Source organism: Polypterus senegalus, chromosome 16, assembly GCF_016835505.1.
Source record: "Polypterus senegalus isolate Bchr_013 chromosome 16, ASM1683550v1, whole genome shotgun sequence".
Taxonomy (NCBI): Eukaryota; Metazoa; Chordata; class Cladistia; order Polypteriformes; family Polypteridae; genus Polypterus; species Polypterus senegalus.
The window spans coordinates 100,508,461-100,527,310 of record NC_053169.1 but is presented as its reverse complement, the minus strand read 5'-3'; the positions used below and the strand labels follow the sequence as shown (position 1 = coordinate 100,527,310).

The 18,850-nt window shown below is 38.3% G+C and overlaps 1 protein-coding gene across 2 annotated transcripts; it reads left to right on the top strand.

The window, feature by feature from the left end:
- Window positions 1-411: 411 nt before the first annotated feature.
- Window positions 412-16,437, top strand: LOC120516477 (GDNF-inducible zinc finger protein 1-like). 2 transcript variants are annotated; one of them, XM_039738167.1, is made up of 7 exons: window positions 412-715; window positions 5,611-6,801; window positions 7,967-8,929; window positions 12,123-12,217; window positions 13,102-13,269; window positions 13,474-13,631; window positions 15,767-16,437. In XM_039738167.1, the coding sequence occupies exons 2-7, from the start codon at window positions 5,612-5,614 to the stop codon at window positions 15,974-15,976; spliced, it is 2,784 nt and encodes a 927-aa protein (XP_039594101.1). In that variant the 5' UTR covers window positions 412-715; window position 5,611; the 3' UTR covers window positions 15,977-16,437. The 2 variants fall into 2 exon arrangements, with proteins under 2 accessions (XP_039594101.1, XP_039594100.1); XM_039738166.1 differs by having other exon boundaries at window positions 412-756.
- The last annotated feature ends 2,413 nt before the right edge of the window (window positions 16,438-18,850 follow it).

Genomic DNA, 18,850 nt, shown 5'->3' with positions numbered 1-18,850 from the left:
AGCATTGGCCCTTTTAAAACAGAACTAACATACTGTCAGTGTATTATGATCATCACTTTTGAGGTGTACTGTATTTGTCACGTTGACGCACATTCTAATCACGGTTCGGCGATATCAATTATTCTTTTAGTTCGTTTGACTGCATTTCTCGACTTGATCGAAGGTGTCGCCATTTCCCAGTTTCTCCGAAATGTCACGCATGGGCAAGAGATGCCCTAAACGTATACACATTCCCTCGTTAAGTTTTCTGTTATAAATCCTGAGGTTTGAGTGGAGAATTGCGTCCGCACACTTCGAGCCTCTTTTGTGTGTACGCAGGCGTTATGAATGGAAGGATGAGATGAGATAACTTTTTTAAAGGCAGCTGCGCTAGTATTTTGCCACACAAGGACGTTACTGTATCTTGAAATGTAATTAGATCCTTGTACATTGGATGTGTAGATCTTACGCTTAAACGTCGAATTGCTGTTTAATGTTGATGTTCTATGGAGTCTGGCTTTTTAAAATTTTTGCTGGAAAATATGCTCAATTGACCATTAATAACGTCATTTTCGACAGTCTACAACACGCGATGACCGCAGTGCGCAGGCGCGCATCTTTCACTCCGGAAGTATTCGTTGTGACCCCGCGTAACAGGCGCGCTTGCCTGAGTGTAAAGACACGCCGCTTCTGGCTTCCCGCGGTGTTGTGTTTGTCCGACTGAGTGCGGCGCACGGTGAGTTGATTTCTGTACCGAGACCCGCGCGAGCTTCACAGGTAAGCGCCGGCTTCTGTCATTGTTTCGTTTGCTGTGTAGAGGTTTATTTTTAGTTTATATACATTACTGTGACGGTTTTTCTTGTAGATTAATAAAACGAACAGATTTTTGCTTTATTATCTCATTCACTTAATCGGCACTGGGACGCAAAGCCCAGCATGGCAACAAGACAATTAAAATGATTCGCCTGCTGCAGCATTCCAACCCTTGAAAGAGAAATGATTACTATTTTTAATATCTGGCCATTATGAATTAATAAATTAACCACCCTGTCCTGCCTTACTTCTGGTTGTTCAGCATTAGCGCTTTTAAATGCTTGCGGAAGGTATTTTCTGAAGTATAGGAGTACTAAGGTGTTGTAACCGTGTTGGCCATTATGAATGCAATGAGGAGTCAAGCAAAATGACACCTAAGATTAGCAAACTAAAAAGATTACAGTATGCAAGCTTTCGAGGCACCCCGGGCCCCCTCTTCAGGCAAGATGAAATACGGATATGCAGCAGTTCGCCGTACTCGTCCGACGATGCAATTCACTAAATTAAGAATGTGAAAACCATCAAAGCTGCAGCCCCGGCCCACTTTTACATACGGCGAGGCCCATGTTGTGCGCCAACAAACTTCAGCTTCACACCATACTGCTGAGCAGGGTTGTCGAACTCCGGGCCTGGAGGGCTACAGTTGCTGCCGGTTTTCATTCTGAACCTTTTCCTAATCAGTGACCAGTTTTCACTGCTGATTAAATTCTTTTCCTTTCATATTAACAGCCCTGTTTTTAAAGGTTCAGTCCTCAAAATTAATTCTTTTCTTCATTAAATGACGGCCAAACAGACACGAGATGTGAAACCGAGCCAACAGATGACCAGCTAAATTGGGATTTCAAACTCCAGCCAATCTCTTAATGAAAACAACAACCTTTATTTATATAGCACATTTTCATACAAATAATGTAGTTCAAAGTGTTTTACATGATGAAGAAAGAGAAAAAAAAAAAAGAATTAAAATAAGAGAAAACTAACATAGAATAAAAGTAAGGTCCGATGGCCCGGGAGGACAGCATAAACAAAAAAACTCCAAATGGCTGGAGAAAAAATAAAAACTGTAGGGGTTCCAGGACATGAGACCGGCAAGCCCCCTCTAGGCATTCTACCTAACATAAATGATCAGTCCTCATTGTATTCGGGGTTCTCATGGAAGACTTGATGATGACGGTCACATGGACGGTCTGGCCTTTAATCCATCAATGTAGGGACATCATGGTGCTTTGATTAGGTGGTGGTGGCGGCGCAGGTCACTACCACAGAAAACTAGAAAAAGAACAGAAGAGAAAGTAGGGGTCAGTACGTATTTTGGAGCCACCATGAATAGTAATGATAATTAATTGAATATACAGAGCATCAGGATTAAACTAAAATGAAGTTATGGGAAAGCCCTGTTAAAGTAATGTGTTTTTAGCAGTTTTTTAAAGTGCTCCACTGTATTAGCTTGGCGAATTCCTATTGGTCAGGTATTCCAGATTTTAGGTGCCTAACAGCAGAAGGCCGTCTTGCTACTTATATGTTTAGCTCTTGGAATTCTAAGCAGACCCTCATTTGAAGATCTAAGGTTGCGATCTGGAATGTAAGGTGTCAGACATTCCAGAATTTAAGATGGAGCGAGATTATTTAAGGCTTTGTAAACCATAAGCAGTATTTTAAAGTCAATTCTGAATGACACGGGTAACCAGTGTAGTGACATCAAAATTGGAGAAATGTGCTCAGATTTTCATTTCCTAGTTAAGATTCTAGCAGCTCCATTCTGCACTCGTTGCAGTCAATTGATGTCTTTTTTTGAGTAGTCCTGAGAGGAGTGCGTTACAGTAATCTAGTTGACTGAAAATAAAAGCGTGAACTAATTTCTCAACATCTTTCAATGGAAACTTTTGCTATTTTAAGTGAAAAAAATTCTGTCCTAGGTATCTGATTAATATGTGATTTAAAATTCAGGTCAGAGTCAATAATTACCCCTAAATTCTTTACATCCGTCTTGACTTTTAATCCTAATACAGTGATCCCTTGCTATATCGCGCTTCGACTTTCACGGCTTCACTCTATCACGAATTTTAAATGTAAGCATATCTAAATATATATCACAGATTTTTCGCTGGCTCACGGATTTCTGCGGACAATGAGTCTTTTAATTTATGGTACATGCTTCCTCAGTTGCTTTGCCCAGTTGATTTGATACAAGGGACGCTATTGCAAGATGGCTGAGAAGCTACCCAATCAGAGCACGTATTGCATATTAAATAAAACTCCTCAATAATATACAATATGCTTCCCGTGCAGTGCTTCGCGTACTTGAAAGCCCAAACAGCACGAATTGATTTTTGATCGTTTGCTTGTCTCTGTCTCTCTCTCTGACATTCTCTGGTCCTGACAGAGGGAATGTGAGCAGAGGGGCTGTTCGCAAACTGGCCTAGAGGATACAGACGCTCCTCTAAAAAATGCTGAAAGACTACCTTCACATTGCTCCCGTCCTGGCAGCTGCTTTGTCCGGCTGTGCCTCGCATACTTAAAAGCCCCAAAGCCCTATTGATTTTTGATTGTTTGCTTTTCTCTCTCTCTGTGTCTTTCTCTTTCTGACATTCTCTGCTCCTGATGCGCACTCCTTTGTTTGCATTGGTATTTCATTTTGGTCACATGGTAATGTCATACAGTATGGTACAAAGCCACACATTCATACTGACAATATTTAGTATTGTTAAATTCAATATGACAGCATTTTGTCTCATGCCTATGCCCAGTAAAAGTTACTGGTGAAACCTGCATAGAGTGTTTATTATTCATCTTAGTTATTTCTGTCCATGTATGCCAACTCAGGATCAAAATGAGTCAACAGTTTGATTGTGGGTTCCATTTACTTTCAGTGTGTTACTGGTAATGACATGGAGTCTTCTTCCGTTTCCACTAGCAATATAATTTAATGCTGAGGTAAGGTAGTAATACTCGGTAAGCATGGCACTGGACAGTGGTGGCATGTTGACTAGCCACATGCAAGTAATAAATCTCACTGTACAGCCATAAGTTTTGAGAATGATACCAGTGTTGGTTTTCACAAAGTTTGCTGCTTCAGTGTTTTTAGATCTTTTTGTCAGATGTTTGTGGTATACTGAAGTAGAATTACAAGCATTTCATAAGTTTCAAAGGCTTTTATTGACAATTCCATTAAGTTTATGCAAAGAGTCGATATTTGCAATGTTGACCCTTCCTTCTTTTTTTAAGACTTCTGCAATTCACCCTGGCATGTTGTCTGTCAATCAGCCTTTGGGCCAAATACTGACTGATGGGAGCCCATTCTTGCACAATCAGTGCTTGGAGTTTGAAATAATTGGTGGGTTTTTTTTGAGGATTGACCACAAGTTCTCAATGGGATTTAAGGTCAGGGGAGTTTCCTGGCCATGGACCCCAAATTTTGATGTTTTGTTCTCAGAGCCACTTAGTTAACAATTTTGCCTTATGGTCCGGTGCTCCATCATGGTGGTCACCAAACTGTTCTTGGATGGCTGGAAGAAGTTGCTCTCTGAGCATGTTTTGGTCCCATTCTTTATTCAGGGCTGTGTTCTTCGGCCAAATTGTGAGTGAGCCCACTGCCTTGGCTGAGAAGCAACCCCATACATGAATGGTGTCTGGATGCTTTACTGTTGGCCTGACACAGGACTGATGGTGGTGCTAACCTTTTCTTTTTTCTTGATGCCCCAAACAAACGGAAAGGGTTCATCAGAGAAAATGACTTTCCCTCAGCAGTCTAATCCCTGTACCTTTTGCAGAATATCGGCCTCTCCCTGATGTTTTTCTTGGCTTATTTGCTGCCCTTCTTGACACCCACCAGGTCATCCTCCAAAAGTTTTTGCATCCCTCACACCTGCCTGCTGCCATTCCTGAACACGCTCTGCACTGGTGGTGCCTGCAGCTGAATCAAATTTAGGAGATGGTCCTGGCGCCTGCTGGACTTTCTTGGGTGCTCTGAAGCCTTCTTCACAACAATTGAACCTCTCTCCTCGAAGTTCTTGATGATCTGATAAATGGTTGATTTAAGTGCCATCTTTACAAGCAGTAATATCCTTGCCTGTGAAGCCCTTTTTGTGCAAAGCCATGCCGGTCCTTTTGTGGCAGGACTGACATGCAGTGGAAATGTTTTTTTTTTTTTTTGTTTTTTTTTTTTTTTTTTGGGATGAAGTTCATTTTCATGGGAAAGAGGGACTTGGCAATTTGCATCTACTCTAGAATGTTCTGAAGAGGGATCAGATGAATTGCAATTAATTGCAATCATAAAAGCTGAGGTAGTCAACTTTGTGAAAATTCGTATTTGTGTCATTCTCAAAACTTTTGGCCACGACTGTACATGTAACAAGCAACACCCCTTTAAAACTGAAGAAGGTAAGATAAAGTTGCTTGATTTACTGTGCTGTCAGAAAATAGAAAATTACTGTGGTAAACTCCCTTATGAGCTTTCAAAATTAAGTGTGTATTAGTTAGTGATGTTGTTCCTTCTGCGTGAACTTTTTGCATAAAAAGCAGCGTTAGCAAATGCTTGTGTTGAAGATGAAGCACTTCAGCCATTTTCTGTTTTTTTATTTCTGTACACCCTTTGTATTAAACAACATTGCCGTAATTTTAGGCGGCGAAACAAGTTGCAATGCTTTTACGTCGGAGTGTAAATTTAACTTCTCTTTGTTTACTCTCTTGCTTGCTAAAACCAAAGTATTTCCAAGCTGTACACCTTCCCTGATTCAGTTTTTTTTGTTGTTTGCTTATGAATGTAGAAATTATAACCGCAGAATTTTTTTATGGGTTTTTTTTTAATTTTTTTATTAGGATGGAAACTACTAAGATCAAGATGGAGTCCAAGGAAGCTGCATCCAATATTATGAAATCCCTTTATTCCTTCTACCAGTTTGGCTACCTGTGTGACATCGCTGTGCAAGTCGAGCAGCAGGGGCTACAGGAAGAGTTTAAAGCACATAAGATCATTTTGGCGGCTTGCAGTGATTTTTTCCGGAAACTTTTAACCAAAGAAGAGATGTCTGTTTCCAAAACACCTGTCGTTACTTTGCAGGACATTCATACTGAAGACTTCTCCATGTTTCTTGAGTTTGCATATACAGCAAAAGTACATGTGGAGCCTGAAAAGGTGAAGCGGTTAACGGAAATAGCAGAGAAGCTGGACTGTAAAGATCTATTGAATGTTTGTAAGACTAGTTCAGCAGAAACAAGTGCAGCATCTTCACAAATGATAGTGGATGTGAGCAGCCGCAATAGCACTGAATACCCGGAGAGGTTCCAAATAACACCAATACATTGTGATGGCACTCTGGAAAGTGAAAGGTCCGTCGGGGAGAAAAACAAAGTGGTTGGCACTCCAGTTCAGCAAGCACAGACTTGGTTACAGCAGGGGCAGAAGACCGTTAATGTGTGTGGTGACATGCGTGATATCCCCCAAAATAAAGACAGTTTGACAGACGTTATAGATTTGGGAAAAACATGCATCCTTGTTCAGAGACTACATCCTGAGTTAAAGATAAAAGGTGACGAGGATGGTAGTAAAATTAGAGAGTCTCTTAGAATAAACAAAAATTGCCCACAGGTAATTTACACATGTAATAGGTGCAGCAAAAGTCTTTATACCATAAGGACATATCAGACACACATGAGCAAAGAGCATGACATTAACGTGCTTGTCAAACACGGCTGTGATATTTGCAGCCAGCTCTTTGCCACTCACAAAACTCTGCAGCAACACAGGTTTGCAGTCCACAGTGACGAAAGACGTTTTACTTGCATAATCTGTAATAAAACGTTTAAACGGCAAAAGGACATCAGGGTCCATGTTAAACGGGTACACGAAAAGAAGTCGGCTCCTCAGTGCTGTCCTTACTGCAACAAGAGCATAAGTTCAAAAGGCGGTCTCACTGTTCACATCAGAGTACATACAGGAGAAAAGCCTTACCAGTGTTCGGATTGCTCGGCTAGGTTTGCACAGAAGTCTGCCTTCAACAGCCATGTGAGGTATGTGATTGCTGTCATACAATTAATTCCACTATTAAGTTTCTGTTTAAAGGTTCATGAGTAAGTAGGGCAATTTGGGTACTGGGTACTGTATTTAAAAAAAAAAAAAAAAAAAAATGTCACTGCTGTTTACACTTAGATTGAAAACTTGGGCACCTTTGCTGTTGTGAATTGAAACAAACAAATGGTTGAGTGGCCGAACAGAAAAACATAAAGCTGTGGCTACTAAATGCCTGTGATTGTATGTTGTATTTTTTTGTTCTTGCTTTTTTATTTTTCTGCAGGGTTTTGGTAGGTTTGAATGGTTAATTCTTCATTCAACAAAAATGTCCTTTATTTAAATCCTTTTATCTATGTGTAGCTCGCTGATGACACTTTAGAGTTTACCAATTTGTAACTTGTGTGTATATTCCCAAGCACAATATAGCATTGATCAACAGAAATGAATCCATTAAATATGTAGATAGCAACAAACGCGCACCAGAATTGGCAATTTGGACAACTCCCATACAAAATACAGCTTTTAAGGCTGATGCAGATGTGTGCACTTGTAACTATTTTAAACAGAATAAGATGACAGTCAAATGATTGTTGGGGTCCCAAGGGATGCAATTATTAAATAAGTGTCCAAAAGACAAAAAGGAAAGCATGTGTCGTTGCTAAAAGAATAACTGTAAACTGCCATGTTGCAAAATAGCAAACGGGTCTCTTCGAAAAGTGCCAGATTTTATAAGCCCGGGCAGCTGAAGGGATCAAGAGTTTCCAAAATTGCATTGGGAATGACATCCATTGCCCTCTTTGTGTTCCTCCTCCACTCTAGGGAAGCAAGTGGATAAATGTGCCAGTGTGACCACACTTTGGTCTTTAGCCAAGATCGATTTACTTATTTTTTTTATTTTTTTCGTTCTTATGTTTGAGGAAGGTTGTTGCTTATTAATTTTTTTTTTCTATAAAAAGCTTAGTTTTCCCCGGGACAAATAAGTATCTGCTTATCTGTCTGTCTGGTGTTAGGTGAGAAGTATTCATGTGCTAAACTAGGCTTGAGAAACAAAAGCAGTACATAATGGGGGGGACAGAGAGATCGTGCTTTTATAGAGATTACTGTTACTGTCTTGACAAAATAAAATTTTGATTTAAATGATTTGTCTTCCTTCTGTCCCAACAGAAAAATACATCATTCTGGAAAAGATAAAATGGCAAAGCCTGTGTACTGGAAGCTGGCTACTCCAAATGAAGAATCGATTCAAAATGATGATGCAGGAGGGGGTGGCAATTCCTCAAAACACACAGACGCCAAAATGTTAAATGTGAATATCTACAGTAGTGATAAACAGAACAGTGTTTTTTATGAAAACCAAACCACTACCTCGGAGGAGAAGGGCCCAGATTCACTCAACAATTCAAAGATGGGAAGTGAGCCGGAGACATTTCTTGGTATACTGGAGGAACAAGCAAGGATAGAACAATTAGAAAAGGAAAGAGAGGAGGCCAGTGAAGAAAAGTCAAATCTGAAGAACGTCTTGGAATGGGCTGAAACGCAGCGAGCGGAGAATAACCGTCAGGACAACCAACATAGCAAACAGGATGTATCGGGAAGTGCATCTGATGAAGACGCTGGAAATAGCAGTGACCTGGATACAGATTCTGTAAATGCTGAAAAAAATAAAACTGTTGCATCGGAGTGCTTTAGTTCAAAGAATGATACCAATGTAATTACGTGTGACAAATGTGAAGGACAATTCACGTCCCGAAAGAAATTTGTCTCTCACTACAAAGAGACACACCAGTCTGTACCAGAAATCGTGTATAAATGTGACACCTGTGGTAAAACGTTTGCAAGCTGCAGCACGTGGAAGGAACATCAAGCTTGTGTCCACACAGATGACCGGCAGTTTGCTTGCATACTCTGTAGTGCAACCTTTAAACGCAAACGAGATGCTCAGTCTCACTACCTTCGCAAGCACGAGGGCCAAGTCAAGAGACCACTGTGCTCTGTATGTGGTAAGATTTTAAGTTCCAGGACTGCACTGGTGTTTCATATGAGGACCCACACGGGAGAAAAGCCGTACAAATGCTCTGTATGCGATGGCAGGTTTGCTCAGCCATCTCAGCTCAAGATTCACATAAGGTCAGGTATTGTTTCCACTCGCAAAACAATGAATTACTTTGTTGTTTTAACCATGGTGTTTTATACTGTCTTTTTCTAGTTTGGGCAACAACAGCAACTCTGCATGAGTGAGCAGAAGTTAGACTATTTTCCCCATGACTACATTGTCATTTAAAAATTGCATTTTTAAACTAAAACGGTCCCTGTCCATACTAATGTTTTCACATAGTTTATGAAAGCACCCTCATCCACACTAAAATGATGAAATAGACGTTCATCTACACCAAGAGTTCCCAAACTTTTTTCGGCCGCAGACTTCTTTGCCAAAAACTTTTAAAACCATCGAACCCCTAGTCATTTATTTTACTTACTCAAATTAATAAATTTGTACAGTACTCAATATTAAATATTTCACTAGATGTCAAATTTCATTTAAATCACTTGTAATTAATGATTGAAAAAGATAAAAGGACTACGGAATATGGCATTATTTTAGCCTCATTTAATATCGAAACCTGCACTAACGAAACTTAAAGCAAAAAAATAGTTTTTTTTTTACATTTTTGACATTTATTAAATAAATATGTAAATTCAAAATAAGTACAAATAGTCCAAGCTGTACTGTCTGCATTTCTTAGAAATTTTTATTAACAATTTCAAAACCCCTGTGATAAAAAACAAGTATGTACTTACTTGAAAGAGAAGATTTTTGTTCAAACTCAAATAAACTGTGTCCTCTGATTTTTCTTTTTTGTAGTACTGCTCCTCAATAATTAATTATATTCAAATTTCAAATCAGTACATGTCACATCAATTGAACCAATTTATAGTGTTTTATGAAAGCATGACGGTACAAGACTGATAGATTCTGCTAATATCGAATATCCGTCATCTCATCCCACCGTGAGCAAGTGTGGACATGCAACGGTTTTTCATGTCCGCACTTGCTTTGATACTTTCGATAAGACAATGCACAGACATGTTTGTGCTACATGTATTTTCATGCATTCTTACGTGCGACTTTTTTAATGACAAACTTTAGCTTTTCGTTCGCAAGTTTGCTTTGTAATGTGTTTTTTGTCAAAAAAGGTATTTTTTTAAATTATTTTACTTCTTAATTAGGTACCTATTGTAATCATAAATATTTTGAAGTAACAAATAAATGGCAGTAGTAAGGAGATCTATTTTTGCTGTCGTCGACCCCCAAATTTTTTTATTGAAGCTATCAACCCCTAGAAAGTTCAAATCGACCCCAGGGGGGTCGATGTCGACCACTTGAGGAACCTCCTCATCTACACACTGGGCACGTGCACATCAGTGGGAAAACAATCCTTCAAGTGGTAGTAATGCCGCCGGCCATGGGATTTATCATAAAACTGTAGAGACTGGTAAATTGCAGTATTTGCTTTTTGTGCATGTATGCAGCGTTCAAACGGTACAAAATGCAATTAAGAGGCACCTGAGTAAGCAACATGACAAGCACCGTGGAAAGCAACTCTTCTCTGCCTGCTACGATGGCGTATGGTTTTCTTCCGTAAAGGGTGACCAGTTGGGGAATGAGATGTTGTAATGAGCAAGATACGTTTAGGGAAGGGCTATGTTATAAGCTCAGACAAATCTGCATGCGAGTCTGTGTTTTTGCCAATCCACGTTACAGTGTTGAGACTCTGTTTCCAGAAGTATCTGGTTCTGGGTGGCATTGTCAAAAGTATATGTTAAACACCAGAGTAGTGTGGACAAAAAATTAACTTATGAGATGAATGTCTGCATTTTTAAGCTAAACTGTACTAGTACGGATGCTTTGCCTTCTGAAAAGTAATGATGTGTAGCAAACAGTTGATGAATTCCAGTTCTGTTTAATAACAGCAGGAAAGCAGATCTCTTTAGAGGGAAACTGTGTGTCTGAGGAAAAGGATCTGTGTTTTTTGTTATAGTGCAGTACTGTTTTCAAGTGCATGCACATTTAAAACATGGTACTGAAAGAAGAATGGCGAGGGGCTACTGCTTCAGTTAGCTTTGTCAGTGTTGTAGGAAAAATGTTTTGGTTTTTTTTTGAATTTCTTAATATCTGTGGTGTTGCTGTCTTGCCACAATAGTGAGATAAAAAATTGCATAACCCGTACAGCAGTCAAACATCACGTCAGCAAATGAAAAAGAGAAAGCTGGGGCTCTCTGTCCAGGATTTGTTCCCAGCTGGGGTGGGCTCCAGCTCATAGTCTGAGGTTGGGATTAAGCAGGTTAGAAAAAGACCTGGCATGAGTTTGTGCTTTTCATTCATTCATTCATTAAAGGCATGCTCCACCTGCAAGAGCTAATCTTTGAAAGTTAATTGTAAACCAGTGTGATATTCACATATCTACATAGACATCCCCTATAAGCTAACATACTGTATAAGTGAATATTCGTTCAGTTCTGCTGCTGTATTTCTGGTGTGACAGCAAAATGATCTCCGATTGTTAGATGGTTCAATGAAAGGTTGAGAGACCTACAGTTTTGAACATAGGTCATAATGAATGTGACGACATACAGAAACTTAAAGAAATGTAATTAAGATACTTAAGCTTTAAATGAAACATCATAGTAACTTTTTTCCCAGTTTTGCCTTTAAACTTCACTAAAAGTTTGAAAGTGAAGGCACTTGGTCTGTGGAATATTTTTTTTATATAAGTGTCATAATAATGAGCAAAACTTTCTAGTGGCTATATTTGGAATTATTTTAGAAACTCCCGACAAACGCCACCCGTACATACCCGGTGTAATTTGTAGTGAGAACTGAGAAAAATTCATCTCAAATTTTAATGCAGAATGGAGGTAACAAAGGTTTCTGACAGGTGAGCCGGACAATAGCAATTAATATCAAAAACGTCCAATAAAAAATGTCTTGTGTTGCATAATCTACATGTCGGGTCATCCAATTGTGTGCTCGTAGCGCTCCAAGCACATGTATTTTTGCTAAAATACTGTTAACACCACTTACAGAAAAAGTTCTTGTGAATGAGAATGGAAAGGAGAGGGAGAAGGAATAACTATTTTGGAGATAGTTGAAGAAATGTAAGTCTTTCTAGGTGAAATGCTTGTTTGAAGAAGTTGGGGTCTGCATTTGGGGGGTGTGAGATGTGCCCGATCACTCACTCCTTTAAAATGAAATACTGAGATGGCCATCTTTCCAGTCTGTGATCAATAATTTTAATGTTGTTTCTTATCTCACCCACAGGTCCCACACTGGTGAGAAGCCATATATCTGTGAAGAGTGTGGTGCATGCTTTTCTAACAAAAGCAAACTGGACAGCCATAGAAGAACGCATACAGGTACCAGTGTGCAGTCGTATTTGTGCCGCTGACTATGTTAAGGTTGTCCAACTCCACTCGTGGAGGGCTGCAGTGGTGGCAGGTTTTCCTTCGTGCCTGCCACTTTCCTAATTAGAGACCTGTTTCTGCTGTTAATTGGCTTCATTTTAATTGACTTGCTTTTTGAGACTTTAACCCTGCTAAGTCAGGGCCTTAAACTCCAACCAATCCATATCAATCAATGCATAATTAGAAGCTGATTGTTTCTTTAAATTAAACCTATTTTTTTAATTTCATTGCTTATTGGTGCTGCTATTCTGCCACATCAGACATTTCAAAAGCTGTTGATTTGTCAACTTTGAGGGGATTTTCAAAATGTTTTGTGGATCAGAGTAGACTGGTATTTCTCAGGCCTTCACCTTCTGTTATTTTCAGATATTGTATGATGGACACGGTTTAGCTGGTCATCTTTTGGCATTTTAAAAAGCAAATCAATTAAAGTTAAGGCAAACAATGTGAATTGCAGAACTTGGCCTCTAATTAATAAAATACTTAGAATGAAAATCTGCAGCCATCTAGGATCTGAGATGGCCAACCCTGGGCAATGTAAATGCCAGTATGTGGTTGGGTCTTTCTATTACAGTTAATATCCAAGTATATAGAAAGATTGAGTTCACGTTATTGTGACTTACAACTTTTTAACTCTAACCACAGCTTGGTAAATTTGATGGACAGAAAATGCAGCTAACAAGTGGAAATTTAAATAAATTGCAAGGCAAAAGTAGACTTTTTTTTATTATTATTTAAAAATGTTTTTATAAAGCTGTTTGCACTATGTGGTGTTTACCCAAAAAGGAAAAGTACCTGTACATAAAGTTAAGTAAGTGTCTGTTTATATTTTTCAGGTGAACGGCTATACAGGTGCGACTTTTGTGAAAAGAGATTTGCAACCAAGGAATACCTGAAGTGTCATAAACGATGCCATATGGGAGCAAAACCATATAAATGCAAAGTGTGCGGAAAAGCCTTTGGCCTGCGAGCCTCTCTAGCACAGCACAATAAGATGCATACTGGTAAGTTAAACTCTTACGTAAGCACTTAATAATAATGCTTTGTACCATGAGTGCAAATGGAACATTCGAAATTTAAATTGCGATAGTAAATCTGCACAGAAAATAGAGGCCACAAACTGGAAAAACTGTTATTTCCAGCATTAACATGCTTTACCTTCCTAGATTTGAAAAGGAAAGTTCACCAACATTTATTTTTATTGATAGATACACGGCCATATTTTTGTGAATTGTGTGGAAAGGCTTTCAGTCAACAAGGAGCCCTGAGGCGACACCAGAGGATACACACTGGAGAAAAGCCCTACAAATGCAAAGCCTGTGACCGGATGTTTACTGACAAGTCCATTTTAAGAAGACATGTTGCGGTATGGGATGGTGTCGTTAATGTTCTACTTATATGACTGCTTTACTGTAATTAGGTTTCTGTTGTGACCCTTCGAACTATGACAGAAGTGCAGTATTACAGGAATATCTACACCCAAAAATGATATGTTACTTACCCCATGTAGTTCGATGATCAAGAAAAATCTTAATCTCATGTTCTCCAACATAATGAGAGAAAAAAATGCTGTTTTAATGGAACATAACGGCAAACTGTGCTGTACCACACCAGCTAATGTGAAAAATATCCATATTGGGAGAAAACGTTACTCGTGTTGTATATTCCACAGGTCTGTTTTTCAGTCGTATGCTCAAAACATGCAAAACACCTGCACTTTATTTTTCCTTTGCTAAAATATTACTGTTTTGGGAAAACCATCTGATGACATTAACGTGAAAATGTATTCTTATAATTCTGTGCTTTTGAACTTAATTCAAAAGTACAAATCTATTGGAATCTATTTTCCTGTTAATGATGCAGGCAGTGTTTTCGAGAAGTAAAGTTAATCTTCTCTCTCTCGATCTACATCTATCCCTGTTTCTATCTATAAATGATATAATCCTAAGCCTAAAAATGTGACTTTTTTGTCACGCTTTAAATCGGGCTTATTTTAAAACCTACATATACATTATATGTTTGGTATCATTCTTTTCAGAATTTATCAAACTTTAATGTGATGTAGTTAGACTTTCAGATTCTTTTTCAGTTTTTAAATGATACTAAATTATCAAGAAAGTCGTGGTTTTTATTTTTGATTAAACTTTTTCACAGGAACAAGAAAAAAATTATGTATTCATAACACCAATGTTTGTATTTTGGTGATTTAGTTAGCTGAAGGTAGAGTGTTTTGGATTGTTTGTTTAGTCTCTTATAAATGCTCATCGAGCATAGTGGACCTCAGTTTGACGGGAATACTCCAATCAGTAAGAGAGTAAATATTTTATTCTCATTTCATGATTTTTACTCCATTAAATTTTCTTTTACATATTTATAGAAACTCAATTTTCGACTCCAATAAAAATTTTTCTTTTGTACATTTACAGATTTTACTAATATTCTGGCCGCAACAGGGGGTTGGGTGACAAAAATTGATACAACTGTATAACAGACATGTGGATACAAGTAATGTGGGAATTTTTTTTTTTTTTCCACCCCACAAATGTTTTTCACTTTGTTTGCCATTGTACAAACATGAGTTCATCATTACATTCCATTATATCAAACTTTTTTTTCTCTCATTCTGCATGAAAACATGAGATTAAAAAAAAAAAACAATTCTACACACTAAATGGGGTAAGTAACGTATTTGGGTTTTGGTGGAGTATACCTTTTAGGCAAGCGAGTGCGTCGTCTTCAGTTTCTTTAGTAAAATAGTACTGTATATGAATGAATTTGTACTATTCATATAAAGGTAGCATTTCTTTTTGTTTACCTATCAAAGTGAAACACAAAAACTGCCCATAACCTGAACTTGCTACTACCAAGACAAGTTTATACAGAAGTTGTCTAATTGCCATTGAGAGTTGATTGTATGTAACTTCTCTGCTGTGTAAATAAGGTGTAGTTTAGATTTTATGCATCTACCAGTGTGCATTATGTGTGCTAAAATATTACAGTATATGATGTGGCCTTTTTTTTGAAGCATTCAGGCCTTTTTGAAGGTTATAGGCCTGAATTACAACAACAGAGACAGCATTTGGTAGAAGAATCTCTGCAGCAGCACAAATGTCTTTGTTATGTATAGCATGTTACCACATGTAAGTAAAATTTCACTGTATACATGACATTAATGACCAAATAAGCTTATAGTTTAAGAAAATGTATTTATTTATTGCAAACACTGGTGCATAGAGTTTTCTACTTATACAAGACTCAAAAATACAGGGAAAAAGTTGATATAGTAACATAAAATACGGTAATGTATTGAGCCAACCTCATCCTTATGCATATGTGAAAAGGGAGAAAAGACTCAACATCACAGGGTCACTGATCACTTCTATAAAAGACGTTAATCCGCTGTCCTGTAGGTGGTCACAAAAATTAGCATTAAACTATTTGTAATATTTTCTTTCACTTCTGCTGCAGCTTTCCTTAATCTACATGATATTTCTGTTTTAGGTTCATGACAGGAAGGCACATTGGAGGACTTACTTAATTGATCTTACCACGAAGAAAGACCACAACTGGTCCAAAATTGAGACATTAACAGACGGATGCCTTGCAGGTCCTGTGAATGATGACTTTACAGACATATTAGAACAAGCTCATGAAGAACGAGAGAAGACCAGAAGGAAAAAGACATATCTGTCTGCAAACTCTACCTCTTAATGTATAAGGATAGATCAAAAAAGTAAAGGCAATTTGAAAATTGCATGGTAACCTCCACAAATGAAAGCTGATGCAGTATAGCACATTTACGATGGCAGGGTTTACTGTCTCTGCCCAAAGAAATCTCGCTATGGTGCAATCCCGCAGTGGAGTGCCCATATTCATTCGACCTTGGATTCAACAATCCGCAATAAATAATGGAAAAATCACTGTGCAGTGCATGTTCAGCTACCCATAAGCCATTGTGAAGGTATTGTGTCCGCTTCTGCCTGTAATGGTTAATGCATACTTTTCAAATTGCTTTTACATTTTGATTTATACATGTGCATAAAAACATGTATTTTTAAACTATACCAGTATGTGGTATGCTTTCATTTGTTTACCTAAGCATTTCAAGAATACATTATGTCCAAAAATGTTCTGAAGAAAATTCTAATACATTTTCTGCAAATGTGTATTAAGCAGATGGTGCGTGCTTCTTCCCTACCTGTGGCAACACATAACCGAGCCCACAACGGTAGATTGACTGTGTTTGAAGGTAACGCAGCCAGTATTGGCATCCATCCCCTATTTAAAAGCGTATCATAATTTCCCATAAAATAAGTTGAAACTGACAAAACTGGCATCTGCCATTCTTTATTCCGCAGAGCAACCAATTTTTTTTTTTTTTTGATTTAGGACTTAAAGGAATATTCCACCCAAAAACATTACATTTTTATATGCTGCTTACTCCGTAGTAGTCTGTTATGGTAGCAGAGACAAAATTTTGGAGATTCAGCCCTCTCCTTCATTCATTGGGCGGCAATCCTGTCTTCAATTCAATTGTGCAGTATTGTTGGAATTGCATCTTCGTTGTTGACATTCAACGCAGAGTTTTCAGGAAAAAATGAATGATTTTTTAGCAAAAAATGCCTATTTTTTCACATTTTGACCATACGAATGGATGACGAACATATAGATTATGTGACGCGGATGATGTGAGAATTTTTTTTTTTTTTTTTTCCTTTCTCCATGGACATTAGTAAACCAAAAGTGCACCCGTCAGATAGGCAGAAAAAATGAAAGGCACGAGGTGCAGAAAATAAAATTCTTACAGTATTAAAGACATGTTGCAAAGATCCCATAGTCCGATCTAAAATGTTGTAACTGCTTGTTCCCATCGTCCCAAATTCTAATGCTATGAAAGAAATGGCACTTTTGAATTTAAAAACAAAAATAAATAAAACAATATATCACATTATGAAGTCAACCAAAACACTCAATAGATGGAATGAAAGGCACTATATAACTGATATGAAAAGTACTATACGATCGATAGTAATTTTAGTATAGTCGGCAGGATCACAAAATTAGATATGAAAGGTACTACATGATAGACAGATATGAATGGCACTATATAATAGAACAGTAATTTTAGTATAGTCGGCAGGATCACAGAATAAAAGGCATTATATGATAGAAAGATGAAGAAAATCAAATTCTTGCAATATTAAATAAGTGTTGAAAAGCTCATATAAAGAAATCTTTAAGATTTGGGACTTCTCTCCGCCTGTCGTTCCAAAACTTGTAAGTCAAGGGCAGACTGGCCATTAGGGCATTTTGGAAATCCCCAGTAGGCTGGCTGTTTCATGAAATAAATTTTATGTACTGGTTACAGTTTGACATTAAAATTCACTTTCTAAACATCATCTGGCCGGTACTGTGATTTATATAGTCCTATATAATATACCGTATTATGTCATCAAGTTGTTTTAGTTGTCAGTACACAATGTTGCAGTGAAAAATTTGGTCAAAACTGCCTTTGACCAATTTCTGTTTCAATACTGCTACATTTCGGATAGCATATACATTATTGCAATTTTTTACCTAATGTCTAGTATTTAAAATCTTCGGTACTAATAATTAGTTTAGATTATGTATTATGCGTTTTATTGTTCTCTGGTTGTCAGTATGAGTAATAATTAGTGGTATTAGTATGATGAAATAAAGTTATAAAGCACAGGATAGGAATTTTTCATATTAGGAACATTTATAGTTTATCAAGTTAATGAAACATTTCAATCATGTTAAGTTTTCATTATAACCTCAAGTCAAGTTGGGGAGCATGTACTGGTACAGTGCATTGCCACACCCACTACACAGCAAAACAACTCGGGATCCTGGTTTGCAACTCCCCAGGCAAACATGCGGTCCAGTCCTACCCTTCTAGAAAAGACCCTGTATCTGCAGCGGACAGGTGTTACATGGGCAACCCCTTTGCCTGGTCTAGCCACTCGGGTCCCCAACAACAAGGATCTTACGAGCCGGATCACCCTCAGGGAAATGCGCCACCTGGTCGAAGCGCCATAACTGACGCTCCCTCACAATGCAGGTAGTGTGCCTCATTCGGGACTCCATGAGCAACCGCTCATTCGACACAAAGTCAAACCAATGGCCGCCAAGGATTTTCTGGAGAGACACAGTACCAAAGGAGTCCAGTCTTTGTCTCAGGTCACTGGATAGCGTCCATGTCTCACAACCATATAGCAAGACCAGGAAGCACCAGGACTCTAAAGACTTGGACCTTCGTCCTTTTGCAGATATCAGGAGCGCCACACACCCCTTTCCAGTGACCTCATGACCCCCCTATGATCTCCCAATCCATCTACTGACTTCATAGGAAGAGTCACCAGAGACATGAATGTCACTGCCAAGGTAAGTAAACCTCTCAACAAGGTCAACACTCTGTCCACAACAACATTTATTTATATAGCACATTTTCATACAAATAATGTAGCTTAAAGTGCTGCTTATGGCCGTGATCAAGAGGTCATTAAAGGCCTGGATGTTTGGCTTTTATCAGGACACTCGCAAGCCCAGACACTCTGACTCCTC

Excerpts from the sequence above, each read along its gene's own strand:
- LOC120516477 (XM_039738167.1), top strand. The coding sequence starts at position 5,612 with ATGGAAACTACTAAGATCAAGATGGAGTCCAAGGAAGCTGCATCCAAT. Across the intron at positions 12,218-13,101 it reads CCATAGAAGAACGCATACAG|GTGAACGGCTATACAGGTGC; the intron begins GTACCAGTGTGC and ends TATATTTTTCAG. Across the intron at positions 13,270-13,473 it reads GCACAATAAGATGCATACTG|ATACACGGCCATATTTTTGT; the intron begins GTAAGTTAAACT and ends TTTTATTGATAG.